General features: G+C 38.1%; 1 protein-coding gene across 4 annotated transcripts in view; it reads left to right on the top strand.

The window, feature by feature from the left end:
- The window catches only part of NLRP14 (NLR family pyrin domain containing 14), a 37,456-nt gene extending 15,143 nt beyond the window's left edge, over positions 1–22,313 (top strand). For 2 of the 4 annotated variants that reach the window (XM_070626152.1, XM_070626153.1), the window contains exons 5-12: positions 63–233; positions 2,666–2,833; positions 10,668–10,838; positions 11,255–11,425; positions 13,138–13,308; positions 15,366–15,536; positions 21,095–21,265; positions 21,966–22,313. In XM_070626152.1, coding sequence (XP_070482253.1) covers positions 63–233; positions 2,666–2,833; positions 10,668–10,838; positions 11,255–11,425; positions 13,138–13,308; positions 15,366–15,536; positions 21,095–21,265; positions 21,966–22,101 — 1,330 coding nt within the window. In that variant the 3' untranslated portion in view covers positions 22,102–22,313. The remainder of the gene's footprint in view (positions 1–62; positions 234–2,665; positions 2,834–10,667; positions 10,839–11,254; positions 11,426–13,137; positions 13,309–15,365; positions 15,537–21,094; positions 21,266–21,965) is intronic. The other 2 variants (XM_070626155.1, XM_070626154.1) reach the window with 2 other exon arrangements.
- The last annotated feature ends 4,695 nt before the right edge of the window (positions 22,314–27,008 follow it).

Here is a 27,008-nt window from a genome sequence, read left to right on the forward strand (position 1 = left end):
TCTTCTGAGAGTTGCCTGAGCTGAAATACATTGACTGGTCTTTTCTTTTTCCAATTATTTAGGCAAAGGGATTTTGGTCACATTACTCATTATTGGCAAGATCTCTGTTCTGTGCTTCATACAAATGAACAGTTGAGAGAATTGGACCTGTGTCATAGCAACCTTGATAAGTTAGCAATGAAGACTTTTTATCAAGAACTAAGGCACCCAAACTGTAAACTACAAAAACTACGGTAAGTCTGGCATAAGAAAATTTAATGGAGTTATTCCGATTTCTTTCCTGATCCCACCTCCTACTCCTACTTATTGGGGGTAACCAATAGTAAACAAATACTTAAAATCCACTGTGTGAAATACTCTAAGAACATGCACTGTGGAAACCTGGGGATGTGGGAGGATAGCTAACTTGTTCTGGGAGAGGTTGCACAGAGCATAGAAGCTGTTGACATGGGTTTTTGAGGCTTGATTAGGAATTTTCCAAATGAAGAACACAGAACTAAGGCATTCTAGGAAGGTCAGCAAAGCATTTTCAAAGACATGTTTTGGAACATACTGTTTTTTCTTCTCCTTGAGGAATAATTTACATTAAGTAAAATGCACACATACTAATATTCAGTTTGTTGAGTTTTGACAATTGCCAATACCCAAAACAAGATAGAAAATAACTCCATCACCTCAGAAAGTTTCCTCGTACCCCTTTATATTCAGTCCTCTCACCCCATCCACTCCCAAGGCCAGTCACTTTCTAACCTCTCTCACTGTAGATTAGCTTTGTCTTTTCTTGGAAACCATTTATATTGATTCATACAGTATGTATTTTTTGTGTCCATCTTCTTTTGCTCAACAAATGTTTTTAAAAATTTACCCATGTTGCATGTTTCAATACTTTCTTTTTACTGCTGATTAGCATTCCACTGTATGATATCCTACAATTTGTTTGTTCATTCTCTTATTAATAGACCTCTGGGTTGGTTCCAATTTGAGGGTATTATTAATAAGGCTGCTGTGAATATTCTTGTACAAATCTTTTTTGTGACATATGTCTTCATGTCTTGGGCTAATACCTAGGAATGGAATAGCTAGTTCATAGATATATGTTTAACTTTTAAAGAAACTGCCAACCAGTTCTTCGGAGTGGTTGTACCATTTTATAGTCCGACCAGCAATATATGAAAGTTCCAGCTGCTCATCATCCTTGCCAACATTTGCTATTTTTTTTTGTTTTTTTTTATTATTTTATTATTTCTTAATTTGATTCCAGGTACCCTATCACTTTTACATTTGCCTTTTTACATGTCTCTCTCCCTCTTGTGTATTGGCCCTACTAGGAGCTGGGACTAATCCTATTTTCTTCTGTATTCAGGGCTCATCAGTGTGCCCAAGGCCTAATTGGTGCTCAGTAATATGTACTGAATACTGAACAAATGATAGGTACTTTTTTGCATTAACACTGAAGATTAATGTTCTTTTTTGGGGGGAGAAGGCTTCCCTCTAAATATTTCCTGTAGAATCTCAGTGTTTTTAGTGAGATCTGGCCTTAGATTTCAAGTAAGTAGATAGGCTCTTGCATATAGATGTGGTAAGCAATTGCATTTGTTATGATTAAGGGTTCCTGGAAGTCCTTTTTGCTCACCCCCAAACATCTCCCCCACATTGTCCCTCCACTGAATGTCACCAGTCCAAATCCTAACAATAGTTAATGCCTTCTTTTGAGTTAAATGGCTTCCTCTTTTAGAATGCAAGGGTCCCTTGGAGGGATGACACCATGAAGATAGCTCTCAGTCTTTCCCACCTTAGCGTGGTCTTACTCAGGTCCCTTTTCCCTAACAAGTGAGATCGTACTTTCAATTTATATTTACTGAGAGCATTAGGCACTTTTACTAGATGATGATGGTTAGCATTCTAAATGGGTAAAAGTTTAATTTTCTTGAATGTGCTTGGCTGGAAGTGGGGTGAGGGTGAAGGGTGGGTGGTGGCAAAAGGGAGGAGAGGTAATATTACAGAGGGAGGTTTTGAACAGTTCGTGAGCAGTGTGAACATAGGGCATTTGGGACTAGCAGAGGCACTACAGAAGAATCAGATATAGCTAACAGTGACTGAGTTAGGAGATGGAAAATAGGAAGAAAAATGGGCATATTTAACTTCATATTTTGCTTTGGGTGGTCTCCGTACACCTAACAAAGTCCATGAGATGACAGGGCGTAGTTTGCAATAATGAGTTTTGCTAATGATGCACATCAAATAGTTGATATTAACTATGAATTCACCTTGGGTTATTTAAAGGACTAAATCTTGTGAATTGATGGTGTAATTGCAGTATTTGGAACAGCCCCAATAATTTTTGGTAGTCATTCCTGGGATTAAGAGTTCACAAACTCTCTTCTGCTTTTCCTGATGTTATTCTTTTCCTTCAAGGTCAAAAAAAGTTGAGAGTATCAGTTATCAGGATATAAGGGACATCTAAGTTGTAACCCAGTTGTTTTCCTAAGCCACATCTTGAAACTTGAATTTATGACCTGACCTGGAATATGAGATACCCAGAGTAAGAGAAGAGATGGCAGGAGTATTTAGATAATATCTAAGAGTTGGTTTTGAAAAGAAAGGGATGCAGTAACCAGGGACAGAGATGATTTTGTAACTTCTCCTGCATATTTTTCTTGTGAAGGTTGAGGTTTCTTTCTTTCCCTGATGGTTGTCAAGATATCTCTCGTTCTTTGACTCACAATCAGAATCTGATGCAACTGAACCTGAAAGGGAGTGATATAGGGGATAATGGAGTAAAGTCATTGTGTGAAGCCTTGAAACGCCCAGAGTGTAAACTACAGAATCTGACGTAAGTCATGAGTTTTTTATTATAATTGGGACTTTCATTTGCCTAAGTATTCCCTTACAGCGTCGACTTGCTGTTCATCGGGCCAGCTCTATTTTCATGGTATGGAACAGCAGGGATCAGAAGATTCAGGCTTATTTCCTGCTGACAGGACTTCTAACTCTTCCCCTTCCCCCACTGAAGACACCTCATTGTACTGTTCTATGTGTCTCCATCTCCTAAATCTGAAAAAAAAAAAAAGAGCAGACCCACAATTTATAAATATTTAAAAATTTTCATTTTTCAATGCAGGACTATGTATATTCATTGTATCTTTGAACTCATAGAAAAGAAGGCACTAATAGTAACTGGGGGCAGTGCGGAGGCAAGCTCACTTTTACTTAATTTTTGATAGTGAATCCCCCTCAGCCTATAATAGCAACTCAGTGACCAGTACAGAAAGTTGAAGAACAGTGTAGCAACTGTCGACTGTCAGGGTGCTCGCTCGCTGTCCCGCACTGTTGACCCGAGTGGTGGGCCCGATTCTCTTTCCCTGCAAAAGTGACAGGATCAGCAGTCATACTTCTTCTCCACATTGTGTGATGGGTTTTAAGAAAGATCTTATTTTTCCAATGAAAGATATTTAATTCAGTTTCTGACAAAATCAAACAAAAATCAAACAAAAGCAAAACAAAAAAATTACTGTAGTAAGTTGTGCCTTAGAAGTTTTTGTTATCCTTGAACTCAATTGGCAGTGGGGTGGGGGTGGGCAAGACTGAACCTTGATGCATGAAAGGTCAAGGTGGGTCTGTATTTGTGGGAACCAAATTATAATCTGTATGTAGAAAAAACAAAATCTGAAACAAGACCACCTTTTCTACAATAGGCAGGTCAGTTTTGTTATCATTGGGATTTTTTTCTCTCACTTGCTTTTTTTTTTTTTTTTTAAAGATTTTATTTTTTCCTTTTTCTCCCCAAAGCCCCCCGGTACATAGTTGTGTATTCTTCGTTGTGGGTTCCTCTAGTTGTGGCATGTGGGACGCTGCCTCAGCGTGGTCTGACGAGCAGTGCCATGTCCGCGCCCAGGATTCGAACCGACGAAACACTGGGCCGCCTGCAGCGGAGCGCGCGAACGTAACCACTCGGCCACGGGGCCAGCCCCTCTCTCACTTGCTTTTATACGATAAAATTCACTTACGGTACATCTTGAAAGTCGTTGGATAATTCTTGAACGTGTGTTGAGTTCAGTGGTTAGCAGGCGAGTTTGAAGTATTGGTTTTACCAGTTTATGAAGTAGTTTTAGGATATTTTGAGAAATTTTCTGTAACCTGCAGCCTCTCTCTGGTCTGGAACCCAGGTGAGAAATAGGTCATTGGTTTCTCTATCTAATAATAAAAAGTATTAGTAGCAAAAAGCTGTTAAATGGAGGGAAAGATGCTTACAGTGGGAGCCGTGAATCCAAGACAAAGTGCCTTACCACTTGACAGGTCAGCAGGACTTGATAAGATCCCTTTCACGAGTTGAGGTTTGAACAATGTCTTCCACTGACGAACTTTGATGTAGCTCCAAGTTACTAGGCTTTCAAATAGAAAATCATCTTTCTGGGTCAACTAGTAGGGCTCCTTGCACCAGTAAATAGAATGTTTTGATGGCAGAAGTCATCAGATCTTTATAATAATCTAAGACTACATTATGCAGGACTGGATGTTCTCCCAAGGTGGGTAGCCACTGGGGAGTAATCAATAGTCTTGTAGGCCTCTTATTAATCTTTCATGTAGAAAGTTCCAGGTTTATGTTTGCTTTAGACCTCATGTTATAAGAGCTATGAACAGCTGACTGCCCATGTTAGTCTGGTGTGTGCTTAGATCATGCTGAGCTTAACACTGTTGAATTGCATTTTGATGTCTTACTCTCCCTACTGATTCTAGACGATGTGGGCAATGAAAGTGTTGATAAATTAGTAGGTCTTTGCCCATCTCTCTTGCAAAATATGATCCCCAGGTAGTGTAGGAACTTTGCAAGTTTAGAAATAAAATATCTTTTTTAAGAAACCTTTAAATTGCTGAGAAACTCCCATCAGCCTTTGCACATGAGCATACTGGAAAGGTATACACAATCACTAATTTTCATGTGAATATTTCACTATAATATTTACTAAAGGCTCCCTCAAGAAGGAAAAAAGATCTACTCTCCTTGTCTTGATAACTTTTTCCACATTGTCAGCCTGTTAATAAGGTAGCTCTTGAAATATGTTGAGCAAATGGGGGGGAAAACAAAACAAAAACCTTGGGCATACTAGGAATGCCTCATTATACCCAGAATCTTTTCTTAGTTTGCCTGTTGTCATCGGGGATTACAGGCAAGGTGAGGGAACAATCGTTGGTTCCACCAAACAGCCACCTGAAGAGTGCCAAAATGGTGTAAATGCAAAACACTCCCTACAGCATCAAAGATTTTGAGTTAGATGACTAATATCCCAGAAGGGAGCATCTAAAATAGTTGCCAGAAGAAACTGATTAGTTGTAAAGATAAGAAGAAGGTACCTGAGAATGACAGATATCCTCAGCCTTGGCTGTATTATTAACAATAATAAAAAAGTATACAACAGATAGCATACGGACCAGTAGAAATTTTTGCTCTTCCAGGAGTGAGGAACCCTTGTGGTTTATTACAATTGTTTACAATCATGAAGGGCTCAAAAGCATAAGAAGTCATCAAAATATGAATAACTTTGGAAAAGTGTGGGTACACACTCTGAAATCAGAAGTTCTGCCACCTGCAGAGATTACTCACAGGCAGAGAGTTGTTAAAATGGAAATATCAGTCCTCTCTTCTCTATTACAAAACTGTCTCTTTTATTCATTAATGTTAATAAACTTTGATATGTATCTATCCACAATTCATTTAAACCAAATAAGGTTTAAATGAAATATCATTTAAAGGTTGCCCTAAGTTTTTAAACATAAATAATATGAAATATAAGACAATATATTGATTTTGCCATCTTAATTTAAATAGTATGAATAACAAATGGTAATAAATTGTGTGGGAAGAATGTGATTTATTTTCTCTCTCTTTGAAGTTTAACTTCTTTAGAAATCTTTAAATACAAATTACTAATTTTTAAAATATTACTACAAGGTTCCAAAATCAGTAAGTTTGGAAACTATTTTAAGTTAACATTATGGATAGTATAACCACTCTTAATAACTAAGAATATAGAAAAACAGTAAGAAACCTCAAAACTTCACCCAGATAGTATAATATTTGCAATATTGTCTGATTCCAACATTTACAAGATTCCAATTTATAAGGATGTTGATCATTTATTTAACTCATTTTAATTATATGCCCAGTATTATATGCTTTTCAATATTCATAGAAATAATAATCATTTGACCTGCAAGGGAACTGTAAGAGATTTAGGAAATTCTTTAATTTAGACTTCTTATTAAAGAAATACAAAGCCTTATGTGAGCTAAAAAACCATGTTTGCATTTTGATTTCTCATTGTAGTAAAATCAGGAACAAGTCCCCTAGCCATCTTTTAAGCCTCAAGTTGCAGAACAAATTAAATTATCTAATGATTTACCTTGATTTAGGCCCATGAAGCCTGTCCCATTAATCCAAAGGCTCTTGTGAGTGCCATTCATCTGTCACCTGTGGTACCTTCGTTAGACTATGCAAAGAACAGACAACTTCTGCAACATTATTGCTCTAGCAAGAACTCTCTTGCCATTTCTCAATTTCTAATTCATATCAGAAAAACAATCTCACACTCAAATAACAACAACAAAAAATTACAAAATTCTTGGGCCACCTGGAAATTACACAGCAGACATTTTCAGAAAAGCAAAATACATTCACAGCTGTTCTGAGCTCTTGCAGAGCTCCTCCTCCGGGGCAGCAGTTCCTCCCGACTGAGGAGTGGCAGCTTTCTCAGGGGGTGGCTTTTGAGCAGCAGTTTTCTGATCCTCGCCTGCTAGCAGCACAGGAAAGCTTACTCCACTGGGCCTCGACTCATAAAGAAAGCTCTGGCATCTTGCATCAGATGGAGTTCTACCCTGACCAACTCTCAAACCAAGAGATGCTTATTCTAGGAACGTGGATTGCTTCCTCTGAGTCAACTGCATCGAGGACCGCCTTATATACCCAATGACAGCTGGTCAGAGCCACAGATAGCAATTAATAAGAACAACAACAAAATTATAATTTGCTTACTTTTAAGAGGCTTTGGAAATTTTCAGTCAAGGGCCTCATTTTACTGACACGGTTAAGAGATAGTTGGGCCAGTTCCTCAGCAGGACCCAAATGTAAGTTAGTCTGTCTCCTCCATTTTGCTGGCTTATATTTCTAGGGGTCAGTTTGAAGCCACAAACCTCAGCGCTCAGCTTCCCTTTTGAGTGAATCACCAGTGATTGATGTTATACATTAATATAAACAAGACAAAACCTTCGGACTCTAGAAACACAAGAAACAGAGTTATGTTTTTTATTACTTTATGCATGTGAGAGGAGAGGAGAGTGCTAATGATCCTTTTTCAGATTTGACAAAATATTTTCAATATTTGTAACATTTAAGAATTCAGAAATATCCATTTGACTATTACAAGAGTGACACATTATTAAATAAGACATTTGATCAAAATTACAGACTTAATAGTACTTAAGGATTGTTTTCACAAGACATGGTGATAATTTCTAAAGTCCAGGTATCTTATAAGATCCCCTTGTTATGATAAAACAAAAGTAAAACAAAGCAAAACTATTCTTATAAAATATTTTCTGATTTGTAATATCATCTGCTTTTCTTTGCAGCTGCAAGGAAAAGCGGAAATATTTTATGAGGCTGAGATTTCATTCATCAAGAATTAGGAGGTCCATAGCTGAAATTCTATTAATTAGCACTAAAAAAAAAAAAGAGGAAAGCCTGAGAAACTCAAATTTATAATATGGAGAGGATAAGAGCAAAACAGATTGTGAACAAAAGGACTTTAGGGCATGTAATATTTATATCTCCAGTTAAAAACATGTTTTAAATATTTTCAGTAACATTTCTCTTTTTTGCTTCACAAATGAGCTACATTTTGTTTCATTTTTGTTTTATGTACACATATATCTAGAAATTTTCAAGTTATATTGCCTGTTTTTAATTTAATTGGTGATTATTAGTTTTACTCTTCAGGTTTTTTTCACTCAAATATACGCTTAATCAAATTCAAAAGGATTAAAACATTTAAAGTACCCTTATGTAAATCAACATATTTAGTATATTTCTATCATATGATGTCCAGTATGTTAATTTAATCTAGGATTACAGGGACCAGATATTTTACACTTCAAACTCTTTCAAAACTTTTCTGACTTTTTATCATGGCAAGGAATACGAATACAATTATTTAGACTTAATTCTATATAGTTAATATTTATCAATATATAGTGCTAGCTTTTGTTTTCTTAAACTCGCTTTTCCCACTTACAAAATCTTAATTCTGATTCATTGCATTATCGGTTGGTACAATTTTAAACTAACGTTTTCATGAAATGTATGTGAATGCTATGTTTTATAACTTCCTTTATATCCTTCAATTGCATTCATAGATGAATGACAACTATCTGGGTCTTAGGCCCCCACTTTGTTCTTAGCTCTTCGACTTTGCTGTATTACTTTTTAACTTGTAGTGTTCTAAAGAGAAGTCTGAGGACAACCTGACACTTCAGCCCCTTAACTCCCGCTCACCTTCTCAGTTTGTGGGTCCCTTTTTCTCATTAGTGTTGTCAGGATTTTTTTTTTATTACTTTTGCATTGTATTATTTTTTATCTGCTGGCAATCTTTTTTTCTTTTCTGCTCAGAAATCATTTCTTTAAATTGGATTTTTAAAATGGTTTCAGGGCTCACTCTCTCGCTTTTTCTCTCTCTCTTTTTCAAGAGCATCTAATAGTCATTGGTTGTAGCTGTTTTCCTACATAACACTTATTTTTTGTCATTTTAATCTTTTTTCCCCCTTACTTCTTGGGGAGTTTCTTAAATTTATTCTCATTGGTTTTGCTCTTTATTCCTTCAAATGCAGATTTCAGTTTTCTACTGTTTTTAATTTCATTGCACTCTTTTATCTTAAACCTGCTCCCTTTCTCAATCTGATCTCCACTTATGACATGCTATTTTTGTTTCATAGTCTGCACCTTTCTATATGTACTTTTAAAATGTAAAGCAAGCTTCCTAAACATTTTCTTTTGTTTCCTAGTTTTCCTTTTTTATACATGTGCTTATTTTCTGTCCCTTGGTGTAATGTTCTCTTTCTCGTAAACTTTAATATTTTATCCACAGGTCTTTTAATATTGGAATCTTTTTTTGTTTAGAAGACCTCTATCCAAACACAATATATAAGATTTTCCTTGTTTCCCTAACTGTCAGGGCTGCCATAACAAAATATCACAGATTGGGTAGCTTAAAACAACAGAAGTTGGGGCCGGCTCCGTGGCCGAGTGGTTAAGGACGTGCACTCCGCTGCGGTGGCCCAGGGTTCGGATCCTGGGCTCAGACATGGCACCGCTCATCAGGCCACGTTGAGGCGGCATCCCACATCCCACAACTAGAAGGACCTACAACTAAGATATACAACTGTGTACGGGGTGGGTTGGGGAGATAAAGCAGAAAAAAAAAACAAAACAGAAGTTTATTTTTCACAGTTCTGGAAACTGGCAGTTCAAGATCAGGGTGCTGGCCGAGTTGGTTTTTGGTGAGGCTTTTCTCCTTGGCTTGTGGACGGCCACCTTGTCACTGTGTCCTCACATGACCTCTATTGTGTGTGCATGTATTCCTCATGTCTCTTCCTCTTCTTACAAGGATACCAGTCCTGTTGCATTAGGGGTCTGCTCTTGACTTCATTTAATCTTACTTACCTCCTTAAAGGCCCTGTCTCCAAATACAGTCACATTGGGAGTTAGGGCTTCAACATATGAATTTTAGGGAACACAGTTCAGTCCATAACACCTTTTCAGGGCAAGTTGATGTTTTCAGCCATAGGCTATATTCTAGGTCATCCACTTAGGTCTAATTCTGGACTAAGGAGGAAGCTTCTCCTGTTCCTACCTCTATATACCCTGATTTTGACGAAGAGAGCCAATTTCTAAGGAACTTGAGTTGCTAAGTCCTTGATTAAAAGGAATAACTAAAACAACTCCAGGTTCTAGGAATGTGGCTGCTCTATGACTTGTCTTACACAGCTGGCATCAGGCTCAGCCATGTCCAAAGCACAAGTTGTCTCTAAATATGAGTCTCTAAAAATATGGGCGCTAAATGCACTTCTTTTCTTCTGCTGCTTCCCTTCCTCTTTTACTTTACTTTTAGAAACCATTTTATTTATGATTTACTTCCTGTTTTCACTCTTAAGGACTGGGTTCCTCAGAAAACATGCGTTGACTCTTATGAATAAATGAGCTCTTGGCAAGACAGTTGTGGGAGTCACAGGTGTTGCCCCTGATTTCCTGCCATCTGTTTCAGAAGTCAGAGCAAGGATATAGGCATCCTTCAATCCACCTTCTTCCATGTTGTAGTTAAAGGAAATTCTTCCCAGATTAAAAAAAGGTTATTATTTAAAAATATTTTTGAATGTTTTCATACACATTTTCTTAGGGAACTGGGGATGTGGGGATGGAAGAGACAAGCTCCCCACCTTCCCCTTCCTAACTCTCTATCAGAGCCTGTGCTTTAGTTAAATAACTCACATTCTATGTAGAGAAGGTGGATTTTCAGAACAGGTCCCAAAGAATGGGAGACCACATCCTCTGGCCACCTGAGCGTTGGTTATAATTGTTCTCTGAGGAGTGGTCATTTTTATTTTTCTGTATTTTCCAGCTTGGAATCCTGTGATCTAACTACAGTTTGTTGTCTGGATATCTCTAAGGCTCTCGTCAGAAGCCAGAGCCTGATATTTCTGAATCTGTCGACCAATAATCTTTTGGATGATGGAGTAAAGCTGTTGTGCGAAGCCTTAAGACATCCAAAGTGTTACCTAGAGAGACTGTCGTGAGTCTTTGTTTTGTCTTCCATAGAGTCATTTTGTTCAGTCTTATGTAGGTTAATTATTATCTGAATGGAGAAACTGCTTGGGTTTTGACCCCAACTGGTTCATTTGTCAATCCTAGGTGAGCTCCTCCTTTTCTTCCTCTACTGCCCTTCCTCTTTTCTTGACTTTTAGACACTTCCTTTCTTCACGACTGGCTTCTTTTCATTCTTCTCACAGCTCCTCTCCCCTTCTATGTTTTGTTTCATCATACCCTGTACATAGCTGCAGTGGAATTTATAATTTAAGTAGGTTTTGGTGAGGTTGATTCTATAGTAGAAATGTAGGAGTTGTAAGTACCAGCCAACTTTCCTGGGAAGGAGAAGAGAAGCATGAACTTTGGGATTTGACTGAGCCTTCCCATCTGTTCGTCCTTCAGCTTAGAAAGCTGTGGCCTCACAGTAGCTGGCTGTGAGGATCTTTCTTCAGCTCTCATCAGCAATAAAAGGCTGACACATCTGTGCTTGGCAGACAACAACTTAGGAGATGGTGGAGTAAAGCTTATGAGTGATGCCTTGAAACATCCACAGTGCACTCTACAGAGCCTTGTGTAAGTGTCTCCTTGTTTTCAGCCTTCTAATATAATATACATTTTGAAATATATTTAAAATGGAAAAATATTATGAACATAGTCTGTCCCTTTCTTTTTCCCTGCTGTTATCCTTACTGATAGTAAAGATGATGAAGATGATGGTATTGATAATTGCCATTTATTGTGTCTTTACTCTGTACTGGGCCCTGTGCTAAATTTATTTAATCTGCACAAAAGTACCTGTTGGTGTCAAATTGGCCACCTGTGTTCTAAGTGCCTCATTGTACAGGTCAGGAATGTGAGATTTAGAAAGATTATGCAACTCGCCTGGTGTTCACAAAATAATGATGGATTCAGGACTAAATTCTGCCTATCCAATTCCATATTCTGAGTTCAGAACAGGTAAATACATATGAATATCATTAAACGGAAATACAGAATTCCATAGTATGGCTGGATCACAGTGTGATTATTCTGTTCATTGCTGTTAGATAATTTCCTAAATGTGGAATTGATGAGCCAAAATTTTTATTTTGTTGGATATGGTTAAGTTTCCTCCAAATAGATTGTTTATATTCCCTCAGCAGTCTAGAGGCCTGCATTTTAATACCCTCACTGAATATAATCGTTTTGATCAATATTAATTAGGTAGTTGAAAATAACTTTAAAAATGATTTGATGTTGAGCATGTTTTCAAATGTTTTCGGCCTTTAATATTCCAAGAATTGCCTCTTCACAGGCTCAGCTTTCCTCTGAATGTTTTCTATTATATATGTTATATATTATGGTTACTAATATTACATATATATTATTACTATTATTTTTATATATTGTAAATAATTTACCTAGCATGTTTCTGTATTTCTTTCTTTATGCTCATTTTTAGAATATAGAAGTTTAAAATTTTTGTGAAATCAAATTATCTTCCCCTTCATGACTTCTAGAAGTTTTGTCATAATTGGAAATACTTTTCTTTTAAAAAAATCCACTTATGTCATCTTTTTCATACTCTCTATGGTTTAATTTTTAACATTTAAATGTTAAATTATTCCAAATTAATTTTGTTATAAGGCTTAAACTTATTTTCCCCATATGTCAGGTCTGTTGTCCCAGAATCATTTATGGCATGTCTTTTCCCTACTGATCAGAAATGCCACTTTTATTATGTACAAAAAGTACTTACTTGATTATGATTACTACCATTCTACTCCATCTGCGTGCTCCTCTGCTCCATGTAGCTACTTCTGCAATAGAGTAATATATCTATGTACAATGTAAAGAGGTTAGCATTTTATTTATAAATGCCTGCCTAACAACAGGGATACATTCTGAGAAATGAGTTGCTAGGCAATTTTCTTGTTGTGCAAACATTGTAGAGTGTACTTACACAAACCTAAATGGTATATCCAACTACACACCTAGGCTATATGGTACTAATCTATGGAATCACCATTGTATATGCAGTCCATCATTGACTGAAATATTGTTATGTAGAGCATGACTGTAGTAAGTAAAATTCTGATGAACAAGTATCCAGTTTGTAGCCCAATTTAGTACAAACCTAAGTATCCCAGATGAGAGAGCCAAAGAGGCAAGGAGGGAAGTGGGTGTTTCACCTGAGATGGAGAGTTGGCAAGTAGACGGGATCATAACATGAAACCTTTTTAAAGATGTAAATCTCTGGCAGTAGAGCAATGATTCCATCTTTCCTTTCATTGTCCTTCCTATAGGCTGAGGCGTTGCCATTTCACTGCACTTAGCAGTGAACATCTGTCATCTTCTCTCCTACACAACAAGAGCTTGACGCATCTGGATCTGGGCTCAAACCAACTACAAGATGATGGAGTAAAGCTTCTATGTGATGTCTTTCGACATCCAAGCTGTAATCTTCAGGACCTGGAGTAGGTTTTCTGTGACCCTATTTTTCTGTACTTTTAACTACTTTGAGGGCAAGGAGATATGGAAAGAAAGGCTGAGAGCTGAGTATCTGTCAGAAAAAATATGCGGCTGATTTCCTCTCTCTCATTCTGCCTGAGACAAGCTAGGGAAGTCTGCTCATCAGATTTTTCTTAAACAATTACTACAGTAACTACAGTCAACTTCCCTCATGGAAGGAGGACCAGAGACATCTGACTGAACAGTAGCCATTTTGTTTTTCCTTGATTGTGCCCCCCTGAGGCTACTGTGTGTCCTCCACCTTACATCCATGAAGTTGAAATTGTGCTCTACTAGTTTTTTTTTCTTAAATTCGGGCTCACAATTTGGTCAACTTTAAAGAAACTAAGAAGGGAATTTTTAAAAACATCCTACAATCCAGTCATTCTTAAACAGCAACCGTTTTTATTCCTATTATGTTCTCTCTTACTCTATGTGTGGGTGGGTATACATACGCAGGCATGATATGTGATATATAATTGTGATTACTGTATAGACATGACTTTGAGGTTTCCTTTTCACACAACAGTATTTCAGAAACACATTCAAATACTTACATATAATCATCTTATTGATTATTTTAATGGCTGCATGATAGTTAACAGTTCATCATATAAATATTTGGGCTAGAATGAAGCAAGATAGAGGTGTCACTTTGCAATCTCATCTCACTTTCCCACGAGGGCCTCCCATGGGACTAGTAGGCGGGGTGAGTCATTAAGGTTTAATGCCAGCATTGTTTTTTTATAACTATAAACTCAAGATCATTGGTCTACCCAGAAGTGTTTGGCTTGAGTGGACTGACTCATAATAACCAAATTTCCAAATGAGTTTAATAGTTGATTGTCACATCTGTAAAAACTAAGGTGATTGAACTTTTGAATCCAATAAGCACCTGTACTTCCTTTAAGAAAACATGGGTTACAATGTGATTCTCTAAAGTTTCCTTGATTGTTAAATTGCAGAAGACAAAATTTTACTTAATGGAAATTATCATCAAATCCAATGCCTTCATTTCAGCGACAGAGATATAATTTCTAAGCAACCTACACACACACAAGATGTTTGCTTATCCCACTTTCTCTGCTTAGCATTGCTGTAAACATGTAGACACATTTGTGCTGTCTTAGCTACCTCATTGCCTCTATGCAGGCCATGCCAGTTCTCTCAACCAGAATCACAACAAATATGAGCTAGATTGCTGGATGCTGAGGAGCTAGATGCTGAGGAGACTAAAGGTTATGACTAAGGTGACACCCTTGTCCTAGGTAACTCACAAGGCAGGGAAATAAACAGAAAGCCAACTATAATATATTCCATATGTTGTTATAAGGATATGACAGAAGGCCCAAGGAGGAAGGAGTGGGACAAAGGAGACTGAGTTACTTTGGGTTTGAAAGATGAAGAGGACTTTGTTATGTACAGATACCCTAGGCAGAAGGAAAGAAGAGAGAAAAGAAGGGGAATGAGGATAGATGTGGTATATTTGGGGAAAAATGGATCTGTGTAGTTGGAGAATAGGGTGAGGACAAAGTATGGAAAGAAAGCCCTTGAAGCTAGATTGTGAATGCTCTTGAATTCCCTTTAAGGGACCTGTAAAAATTCTCATTTTATATGTAGCTGGTTTCTTTCTTCTTTCGAGATAATGCTTTAAGATAGATTCCTGGAAAACATTTTTATTTCAAAATATATTAGAAACAGAAAACATAGAGATCTGTGGGTTCCTTGGGAAAACTTAGACCTGTTTTTTCAGTATTGGTAGAAATAAGTGTTCATGCTCTTGATTTGGGAAGCTTGGTAGATACCAACCTGTTTATGGGAGAAAGCAGTTTCACCCTTTGGTTTTTTTGGCTCATTAAGAAACCCCATCTGTTTCTACTGGTGATGTTAGACTTTCCCGTGTGCATCCTGGATTGTAGACAAGAAGAGGTCAGAAAAAAGGCTCAAATATCTGGGCATCTGTCCTAGGAAGAAACTAAGCTTCGCAACTGAAGGCCTCGCTTCTCATTTGTATTTCTTCCAGATTGATGGGCTGTGTTCTCACTAGTGCATGTTGTCTGGATCTGTCTTCTGCTATTTTGAACAACCCAAATTTAAGAAGCCTCTACCTTGGGAATAATGATTTGCAGGATGATGGAGTAAAAATTCTGTTTGAAGCTTTGAGACATCCAAACTGTAACATACAGAGGCTTAGGTGAGTTCAGTTTCCATTAGGAAAATGATACCTATTTGATGACTAGTATAGCTAGAAGAAATTTAGTATATGGAGAGAGGATGAAAAATAAATGGGGCTAAAAGGTGAGTTACTCTCAGAATTAAGAATCTGAATCTCGAATATATGGGTCAATGTATTGCATGTTATTAATATAGAAGCCATATTTCACATTTCTTTGTGTCCTTCTTAGTGCCTTGGACAGGGTATGTATTAAGTAAATGGTACTTGATTTAGTTCTTCCATGTTCTCTCCTTCAGATATTCCCTCTATCCTTGAATGATTTTTTCTTATTAAATCAAATATTTTACTAATAATCCTCTATATGGAAAAATGATATTTATGCCCTCAAGGAGTTTGTAATCTAATGAAATCTTATCCTATATTCTGAGTACTTTTTATGTTGAATAATCTATTGTTTAGATTTCTATTTTCTTTTTAAATCTTGACCTGATATTGGCTAGGACATTTTTACTTATATAGTATGTATTATCGACCTCTGGGTCAAAAATTTTGCCCTACATGTGGGAATCCCAGACACTATGATATGTCTCATCCTTTAGAAATTTAACAGTCTCCAAGACTCTTCCAAGAAGGTGCTGCTTTTCCTATGTTTCCATCGACTGTTTATTATTTTTATCACAACAATGATGATGTTGTAACTGTTGGATCTGAAATTTCATTTTATCCTGCTTATAACCTAGTAAGTTAGCCTATTACTGTTTCACGGATGCTGACAGGAGACACAGAGTCCTATCAGGACAGAGGACTTTATTATTCATAGCATAGCAGCATAAGCATTAGCATGTTTGTGTCAGTTTCCCTTGTCCCCCAAATCCCACAGGGTCAGTGTGAAGGGCCCAGATGGATGTCTACACATACAGTGAGTTGCATCCCAGGAGAGGAACATTGAGCTTGAGGGACACACCATTTTATAACTAGCAGTGAACAAGCCTGCACTTTGTCCTGGAGGGAGACCACCTCATCCCTCAAGGTTGCTCACTGCATACACACCCTAGGAAATGCCCCAGGTAAAGAGTTGTCAGGACCTTGCATTTTTGTCAGCAAAACATATCGAAGAGCAAAAGACCCATGGAAGGATGTCTCCCAACAATATCCACCCCTTTTTGCTACACCCTACACTTATGTCTTCTGGTGAATTTTCACATCTATATGCCACTCCGATCAATCTGACCAGCAGAGGCTGGGACCAAATCTTCTCAGTTTTTCTCATACATCATTTAATTAAGGCCACCATCAACAAGACTGTAAGCACAGGATGAGGTCAGAATGCAGTACTGATTTCAACTATGCCCCAGGGTCCTGGGCTCAAGTCAACTGAGAAAGACTCAGGGACCAATAGGTCATGTTATCCGTTACAACTCATGAAAGGGAATTTAGAATGACCTGCTGATCTTGGTGTCACTGATAATAAATACAGGGGGTAAAAAATCAGCCGAACTAACCCCTTCCCCAATAAAGAGACATTCAATGGTCCACACTTGCCCACATACAAACATATAACCCAAAGGAGCACAGATCACTCCAGTGTGGGATTTGTTGTTATGTTTCATTTGGGTCACCATTACAGCAGTTTTGTTAAGTGGGGTGGGAAGTGTCACTGAGTAGTTACAGCTGCCTTGTTTGCCACATATGGCATAACCCAAGGCTGTTCCAGCATCAAGAGAAGCTTATGAATTTGTATCAGTCAGACTGAAACAAGGTTGTACCAGTTGTTATGTTTGTATACATGTGAGGGGGTCAACTTTTGGGGGCTGCCATTGATGGCCTCAGGCACAGCGGAATAGTTCCGAGCCTGCCCTGTCCACATGAGATTTTCTGTTTTCATAGCATTTGGAGAGGTAACAACTGGGCTGAGAGTCAGATTGCCAGCTGCAGCTGCTGCTTGACTCAAGAAGAACACATCATTATTTTGTCAGGCAGCAGTGTTGGATTAGGGGTAAAAAAGAGAGGCTTAATTGTTCTCCCCACTCCATGTACCTCCCAGGTTCTGAAGTGTTCTTTTCCCAAGTATTGGTGTTGCTACTCTCCACCCCCATTACCCAGGAGGTGGCCAAAACCAGATGAACCATTTCAGGGGATAGCCACATTTAGTGATCAAATTGCCCTACTAAAAGTATGTAGACCAGGAGCTGGTGAAGAAGAGAGTCAGAAATCCTTTTGATTTAATTTTGAGGAGCCACTCCAGAGCTCAGCAATACCAGATGCCTGTGGATGCTAGGAACTGTGGAATGTTCATTGAATACTTTGACTTTCATTGTTTCTTCAAAATGGAAGACATGGGTGCTATACTATTCCTTGATGTTTTGCGTATCTGCAAATGTCCTAGTTTTCTAAGAATGTGAATGACAGGTTGGCTGTGTTCATAATATTTTGGTCATTCTTCCTCTGAGAGTTCGACAGAGAGAGTCCATTGCCTGCTAGCATTGAATCTAGTAGAAAAGTCTGAAACCAGCTGATTCTTCCCCCTTAATGTCCTTATTGGTTAAAAATTCCTTTCATTTTTGCGGGGCGGGGGTGGGGGCGGTGCTGGATGTCCATACACTTGGTCCTGAGGCCCAAGAATTTGTCCTGTGTTGAATTTTCTTTATTAATATTTTTCTGGAGAAATGGTGTGCCATTTAATCTGTAATTGTTCTCTTTTTTGGTAAGGTTTCTTTTCTTTAATTTCTGCTCATCTATTTGTTGAATTTTTTTTCAGGGTCACTAATTTTGTTTAGGTTGGATCTCTTTTGTCTGTCTTTCTTATCTGTAATTTTCGTTAATCTTTTAAGACTTATTCTTTTTCTTGATTTTTTTCCTAACCCATCCTACCTATTCCTGAGTGTATTTTCAGCAGCTATGATCTCCTTTTTGCTTCTTCTAATGTGACCTTCATTTTATAATTTTTATTTTTCTCTTCTGTTATTTTTAAGCTCTGCCAAATCATATTTTAAACAGTTTCATTATGAAATATAAAATATATACAGAAAAGTGAATATTTTAAAAACCAAACATGTCTGTAACCACACCTGGGTCAGGAAATCGCATTTCCCCATAAACTAAATTACCCTCAAACATCTCTTCCAAATCAAAATTTCTTTATTCCTCCCCAAGAAATAACCATTATCCTGATCTTTATGGCAGTTATTTATTTGTTTTCTGGTACAGTGAATCATGAGTGTATGTAATCCTAAACAATATAGTTGAATTTTGCCTGACTTTGAACTTTATATACAGGGAATCATACCTTATGTATTCTTCTGTTATGACTTTTTTGCTTAATGTTATGATTGTAACAATCACCCAGTTGTTTCATGTGGCTGTAGTTAATTCATTTTTATTGCTGTGAAAAGTTTCAACAAATGACCATGCCACAAACTATATAACCATTCTATTGTAGGTGGACTTTTGCGTTGTTTTCGTTTCTTTTCTTTTATGTCTAGTGCTGCTATGAATATTTTAATACATGAATTCTGAGGCACATCTATATACATTTATCTAGGCTAAATAATTACGAGTGAAATTGTTATATCATGGGGAATATGTCTTCAAATTTACCAGACATTGTCAAAAAGGATTGTACCAATTTATTCTACCACTGGCAGCGTGTAAGAGTTCCTAGTGCTCTCTATTCTTGCCAATTTTGTCAGACTTAATTTTTAAAATTTTAGCCAATCATGCGTGTGTTTTGGCATATGATTGTGTAAGATTGGAATTATTTCTCCCTTGAACTTCATAGAAATTTCTGGTGAAGCTATATGATCTGGAGTTTCCTTTGTGTAAGACTTTTGACTTCTTATTCAATTTTTAAAATAATTATGCATTTATGTAGGTTTCTCTTATTGAATAATTTTTGGTAAGTAAGATTATTCCTATGATTTTATCCATTTCATCTAAATTTTAAAACTTATTGGCAGGTGTCTAATATTTTATTATCTGCTTAATTTCTAAATCATCTCTAGTGATTTAGATATCTAGTGATTTTTCAGTAATTATTGTTTTTATCTTATTTCTTTTCTTCTACTTTCATTGAGTTTACCATTCTTTTTCTAAGTTCTTGAGTTGGATGCTTAGCTCATAAATATTGCCTTTCTTCTTTTCCAACACAGACTTAAGGTTGATTTTCCTTCAAATCACTGCATTAACTTCATCCTACAAGTTTTGATATTATATGCTGTGTTCTTGTTATTTTTCAGTCTAAAATATTTTACTTCCCTTATGATTTTTTTCTTCAACTCATGGGTTATTTTAAAGTGTACTCCTTAATTTTCAAACATAAGAGGAATTTCTTATCTTTTTATATTTAATCTGTAGCATTGTGGTCTGAGAACATACTGTACATGATTTTAATTCTTTGAAATTTGTTGACATTTGCTTCATGGTCCAGTATAAGGTCAGTTTTGATGTGTGTTCCATATTGCACTTGAAAAGAGTATCAAGTGTTGTTGGTTGTAGTATAACAGTTAAGATTGTTAATTCTGTTGTTCAAATCCTCTATATTTTTATAGTTTTTTTCCCAGATAATTCAGTCAACTAGTGTGAAAAATACATTAAAATCTCCATTATAATTGGATTTTTGTCTTTCACTGTATAGTTCTGTTTTTGTTTTCTATATTCTGAGGCTGCAATTAGTGACTGCAAATTTAGAAAGATTATGTTTCCTGATGAATTCTTGATAACCTTTTATGTCTTATAATTCTTTTTACCCTAAGGTTTATTTTGTGTGATATTTGTTTACCTTGTGTCATATTAGTGGGATTATTGCTCCATCACAACATGTGAGTTCCATGTGGGCAGCAGCTTAAAAACGTTTTGTATACTCAGCACCTGTGTAGGCACTCAATTGTTGAATGACTAGGTAAACATAAGGTGAAACTTAAGTTAAAATTAGTTGATTGGGGGGTCATCTGGTGTAGAAGGTTGAGTGTAATATACTTCCTCAGCTCATGGTATTATATTATCATTGGTTTATGCAAGGGCCCTTGATTGACTCTTGGTTGGTTGGTTAGTTGGTTAATTTATCTCCATTAGCTATTCTCCTTCCCACTTATGGGCAACTGACCTAATGTGTTTGAAATATGCCATAGAATTGTGAGTGTTCTTGTAAAAGATGTAATGTTTTTTTGGTATATGAATTTTTATTTGCATAAATGGCATGAGTTAGAGACCTCATTATATACCTTGCTTTTTAAACACTCAATGCCATATTTCTAAAGTCTACATATTGTTGCTATATTTTTAATGCTGTTTAAGTATTCAGCTGTTTTCATAGTTTTCCTTAATGTGCTTTCTTATTTTATTTATTCCATGAAATATAATTATGAATTTGTAATACATAATATAGGAAGGGGTATATTAGCCTAGAAATATCTAGTAATGAATATTATAAGTACTTATATTCCTTGAATTTACCCTAATTGTGCTCATTTTTTTAAGCTTCTGGAGTTATCCTGTACTCCTAGCTCACAGATCTCTTGTGTGCTTGCTCTCTGTCATGGGATAGAGTTAATTTTATCTTGAGTCTCTCCTCCTTGCAGGTTGGAATACTGTGGTCTGACTTCTCTCTGTTGCCAGGATCTTTCCTCTACTCTGAGAAGCAACCAAAGACTGATAAAAATAAACTTGACACAGAATACCTTAGGGTGTGAAGGAATTATGAAGTTATGTGAAGTCTTGAAGTCTCCTGAATGTAAACTACAGGTTCTAGGGTAAGTCTTCATCGTCTTCTCAGGGTAAAGCTCCCTGTAATGAGGGACTTGGGGAGCACTCATTTATTGCAGGCCTTAGGATCAACCTGACTGTGGATTCTTGGGTATTTTCAAGGCCCTTATTTGATTTTTCTCCCAGAGAACACTGAATTTTGGGAGACATAATGTAACATAGTGGTTAAGAGCTGAGAACCCTAGAGCCAGACTAGCTAAGTTTGAAGTCTGGCCCTGCCACTTACTGGATATTTGAACTTGCACTAGTCCCCAGGCTGTGTTTCAGCTTCCTTATTTGTAAAATGGGTGAAATGATAATATCTACCCATAGTCTTATTGTGAGGATCGATCACCTGAGTTAATATAGGCAGTATTTAGAACAGTGCCTAGAATATAATAAACAATGTATGTGTTAGCTATTTTCATCATCATCATCATTAGCAGTACTATTTTGCTTGAATAGATAAAGGCTCTTAGAGGATCCCTTTTAAATTCTAATCCATTTCTCTCTTTCTCTTCTATATTCCATTTTCCTTCAACTGCTATATCTCCCTCAGTGTATCCCCCATACTTTGCTTTCCCACTCCCCAGCCATGTTAATAACATTGTCTCTCTACTTTAACAGAACAGAAATAAATTCTCTGGATAAAGTATTAGGGCTGTGGGAAAATTGAGTGCAAGCAGAGATGTTCCTTTGTTTCCTCAGGTTATGCAAAGAGGCACTTGATGAGGAAGCCCAGAAGCTGCTGGAAGCTGTGGGAGTTAGCAATCCACACCTAGTCATTAAGCACGATTGTAACGATCATAATGAAGAAGATGATTCCTGGTGGCGGTGTTTCTGATTTGAAGAACCTCTGATAGTCTTTAAAAAAGTAAAATAAAAGACTTCAGAGTGACAAGGCCTGGGGCTCTTAGCTTTAGATATTCTGTGCCCACACTTGTTTCATTCGATGTCTGTTAGATATAGGTTAGTCACTTCTCTTTAAAATGTCTCTTCTATTTCACAAGGGAGTTTAGAGGCTAAAATAAAATGAAAAACATAAAGCTCTCTGAATAGTGTAAGATGATATTTTTTAATTGAATGCAGAGCTTAAGAATTCTGATGTGAGAAGCCTAGAAACGAGACGAGGGGATGGGGCTAGGGAAGATTATGTAAAGCACCTTGTTTTCCTCTCTCTCCACTCCCACTGCCATGGCGTGGTTCACAGCCTCGCCATCTCTGGTATGTTTTATTGAATGCTTCTTTGTGTCTGCTCTTGGGACCACTAGTGTAGAAATTATTGGGTATTTCTTAAAATGAAGATTCCTGGGACCAGCCTGGTGGCACAGCGGTTAACTTTGCATGTTCTGCTTCAGCGGCCCGGGGTTCGCGGGTTCGAATCCCGGGTACAGACCTACGCACCGCTTGGCAAGCCATGCTGTGACAGGCGTCCCACATATAAAGTAGAGGAAGATGGGCATGGATGTTAGCTCAGGGCAAGTCTTCCTCAGCAAAAAGAGGAGGATTGGCAGCCGAGGTTAGCTCAGGGCTAATCTTCCCCCCCAAAAAAAAACAAGATTCCTGAGCCGCATATCAGACTTACTGAATCAGAATATCTGGGTGAGGGTACTAGGAACTGGTATTTTTAATAATTTCCCAGGCAATTCTTAGGTATATTAATATTTGAGAATCCCTAGTCTCAACAGAAATGGGAGTCCACTTCTGCAGTGAACATTTTCTGTAGCTTATTATGAAGAAATGAAATATAAGATTATTGAGATTAGAACTGAAAAAAGCTTCCTCCATTTGACGGACACATGACACGGACACATGACACAACATTTTCTGTGAGATTGTTTTATTTATTGCTATATAACAAACCATCCCAAAATTTAGTGGCTTAAAACAACAACCACTTTGTTATGTCTTATGACTTGGTAGATTACAATTCAGAAAAGGCTCAGCTAAGCATTTCTTATGCCCTACATGACATCACTTGGAGTCCCTTGATGGTATTCAGCTGGCAGCCAAGTTGCTCTGGAGGCTCCAAATGATTTTACTCACATGCCTGGTGCCTTGGCAAGGAAGGCTGGAAGGCTGGGTTGAGCTGGGCCCCTCCTCCCTCTAGTCTTAGGGCCTCTCCACGTGCTCTCTCCAGCTGGGAAGATGGAGTTCTTCAGTGGGGGTTTAGGACTTGAGGAGGCTAAATGGAAGTTGCCATTTCTCTTAAAAGCTGGCCCAGAACTGGCATAAAATCACTTCTGTCATCCTCCATTGGTCAAAACAGTCCAGGTCAGCCCAGATTCAAGATCAGTCACTTCTTGATGGGAGCAGTGTCAAAGAATTTGTGGCCTTGCTTAGTCCACCATAAACTCTATCAATACTAGAAGCAATGCCATTTAAATTTTGAAAACATGCCTGCTATCACTACTATCAGATAATCCATGGGCCAGAATTAAGGTGCGGCCAGTGAGGTACTTATTCCAGGGGTTGTGCTAGTGTAGGGTTGGATGCTAATTTTTTGATTTTTGGTTATCATGGATATTTTTGCATTAATTTTGATTTTTAAAAATATTCCTCTAAAATATTACTCATCTTGACTACTGAGTTTTTTGGCATCTCCTTAAATTTTATGCATCAGGCAAATCACCAACCTCACCCTAAACCCAGCCTTGGGTTGGGAAGGGATTGCAATTTCAAATAGTGTAGTTAAGTCAAACAGGATAGTCAAAGACTCAAATAGGGTGGTATTTCTGTTATTCATTTCTAATTCTTACATTCAGCTCCACCTCTTGACCCCAAAACACCGTGTAAACCATTGACAATTAACATTACTTTCAAACAGAATAACACTGTCTTCAGCTTGACATTTTGTCCATTTTCCTTTGAACATATTGTTCTGTCTGTAATGTTTTTTTCTTCCTTCTTTAGTCTTCATTCCTTTATTTTTTAGATTATCATAGACCCTCTCCCAGCAAATAAGTAAACTTTTTTAAGACTAGAGAAAAGGGTGAAAACTAGCAGGTTCCTTTATAGCAACAGGAGGAAGGAGAAAGACTATGCACTCACACATTGTTAGAATTTTTGTCTCTTTCAGATGTAATTGTTTATTTATAAAACAGCCCCCTTTCCTGTTTTCACCTTATAATCTCCAACATTTACTATAGTGCCTCCCATGTAATAGATGCTCAATAAATATTTGTTGAGTGAATGAAAGAGTAAGTGAAAATTCTCCTTATTCAGAAGGCTGCATAATTTGGTTCCCCTTTACAATACGTCATTCTCCCCTATCACTAAACAACACAATGATTTCTTCTCAATTCCTTGAGTGCTCCAGGTTTTTCGCCACAGATGCGTTGCGTAGGTGATCCTCTCTGTCCACTTTGCTCTTCCAGTCTTCACAGAGCTGGCTCTGGACCATCCTTTAGACTGCAGCCTAAATGTCACCTCCTTCCAGAGGTTGAGCGCTCTGTCTTAAGTACTACCCTCCCCCTTTTCCTAACAAAGCATCCTTTTTCTTTCTTTTATCACAAAGATTTACTTATTTTATTTCCTAATCGTCTATCTCCCTCACCACAGTGTAAGCACAGTGAGAACAGGGACCATGGCTCTTTCCTTCATTGTTCTATTTCCAGCTCACAGCACAGCGTATTGCATGTTGTGGTTTCTCAATGAATAAATGAATGAAAGCAAAAATATCCTACTCTTCCTAGGAACCTCTGTATTACTTTCCATCTTCCTAACAACTCCATGAAGTAGGTGTCTTGTTATCATGGGAAAACCTGGTGACTCTCACAGCTTGGGAACACACTGCGCTGGGAACGCCCAGCTCTCGGAGGCTTCTGAAATCGCAGCCTCCGCATACAGCGGCAGCCCCTGGATTCTATTCTTGGGGCAAGCGCGCGTGCTGCATTTCTAGTTGGCTTGTGAAAATTATTACTTTAAGTGTGGCGAATCTGGCCTCAGGTCCTTGGATGAAGCCTGAAGGGAGGCGGGTGTCGGGAGAGTCGGGGCGTCTGCAGTTCTGCCATGGTAGGAGGGGAGAAAACGAGCTCAACGGCCTCCGCAAGTGTGCCCGGTGCGCGGCGCCGCTTGCGAGCCTGACCTTTGACTGGCGGGGAGCAGGGGCCGGTATTCTGTGTCCTTAAGCCAGGCGCCCTCAGAACTCGGCATGAGGCCCCTGGTAGGGGCGTCGACATGCCTGGAAAGGACGCGCCCCCACCCCTGGCCTCCATAACTACAGAAATCAGGACCCTGGACAGCGCTTAGAGGCAGCAACCCCTTGCATTACCCCAGAACTTTTCCAGCTTTGCAGTTTCGCCACTCATAAGGGAGCCGAGGTCCTAATCTGTGAAACCACTTTCCTAAATACAGGCAGAAACCAATTCCCCAAAAGTGGACTTCACTAAAATTCACTGAATTAATATAAACTCACTGAAGTGATATAAATATGTGTGAATAAGAGGAACGTTAACAGACAAAAGTCTTTTGGTTCATAATATTGTTTGAATAAATGCCGGGGTACAGGTAATCAGATTCATAGACACAGAACGTATAATGGTGGTTGCAAGGGGTTGGAGGGAATGGAGAGGTGTTTAATGGGTATAGTTTCAGTTTTGCAAGATGAAAAGACTTCTTGAGATTGCTTCACAACAATGTGAATGTATTTAAAACTACCTGTAAAGAAATGTAATGTAAATGTTTTCATTGAAACAAAATTCTGACATAAAGGTTTAAAATATAGTTTCTTGCTTAGGAATCATCCCTGCTTCTGGGATTTGTAGTTGTAACCCCGGTCCTGTGACCATTAGGTAAGAAAAAGAAAGTTGATGTGGGGAAGACAGAAAAAATTATACTCATCAGACATCTTCCCCATGGCAAGAATTGCATAGACAAAGTAGCATCCTCCTCCACCCCTTTTCCCCAGATCTACCAGAAATAAATTTAGTTAGGACATGCCCTTAGCCCCCCTCATGCTGAGTGTGAGCACGCAGTCATGAAAGTATGTAAGCCAGCCCTTCATGGCTATATCTCTCCCTGTTTTAGACAGCCAATGTTTTTTGGGGTTTTTTTGGCAAGGAAGATTGGCCCTGAGCTAACATCTGTTGCCAATCTTCCTCTTTTTGCTTGAGGAAGATTGTCCCTGAGCTAACATCCATGCCGGTCTTCCTCTATTTTGTATGTGGGATGCCACCACAGCATGGCTTGATGAGAAGTGTGTAGGTCTCAGCCCAGGATCTGAACTGGCGAGCCCAGGGCCACTGAAGTGGAGTGCAGGAACTTAACCACTATGCTACTGGGCTGGCTCCGACAACCAATGTTTTAATTGCCCATTCCAATTCTCTATCAAATTACTACCCTGAGGAGGCTATCTCTCTGCCCATTGTTGGACATTATGAGCCATAAAGTATGTTCCTCGGTCTGAAGAAATGTGACTTGGTGATCCTAATTGGTGCAATATCTTCTGTTATGGTTCTTTTATAGTGCTCTGAGCATTCGTATTTATCACTAGGTAAGCAAAGTTTACTCCAGATTCAGTATCTATTCTTATGAAGACCAACTGGCTATCCACTTCAGTCTCACTTGCCAGCTATGTTCAGGGTCTTTCCCTCGGAGAATGTACCACATAGATATCTGCAGTCTCTCTCCTTTCTTGGCAGACAGACAGTTCTTAGTGGCATTCTGTGCTACAGAGGTACAAAAGGAGTATGTCTAGATTCAGTCCATTTCTGTGTTGCTGTTGTCCTCCAATCTACACTCATTTTATGC

Source organism: Equus przewalskii, chromosome 6 (assembly GCF_037783145.1).
Source record: "Equus przewalskii isolate Varuska chromosome 6, EquPr2, whole genome shotgun sequence".
NCBI lineage: Eukaryota > Metazoa > Chordata > Mammalia > Perissodactyla > Equidae > Equus > Equus przewalskii.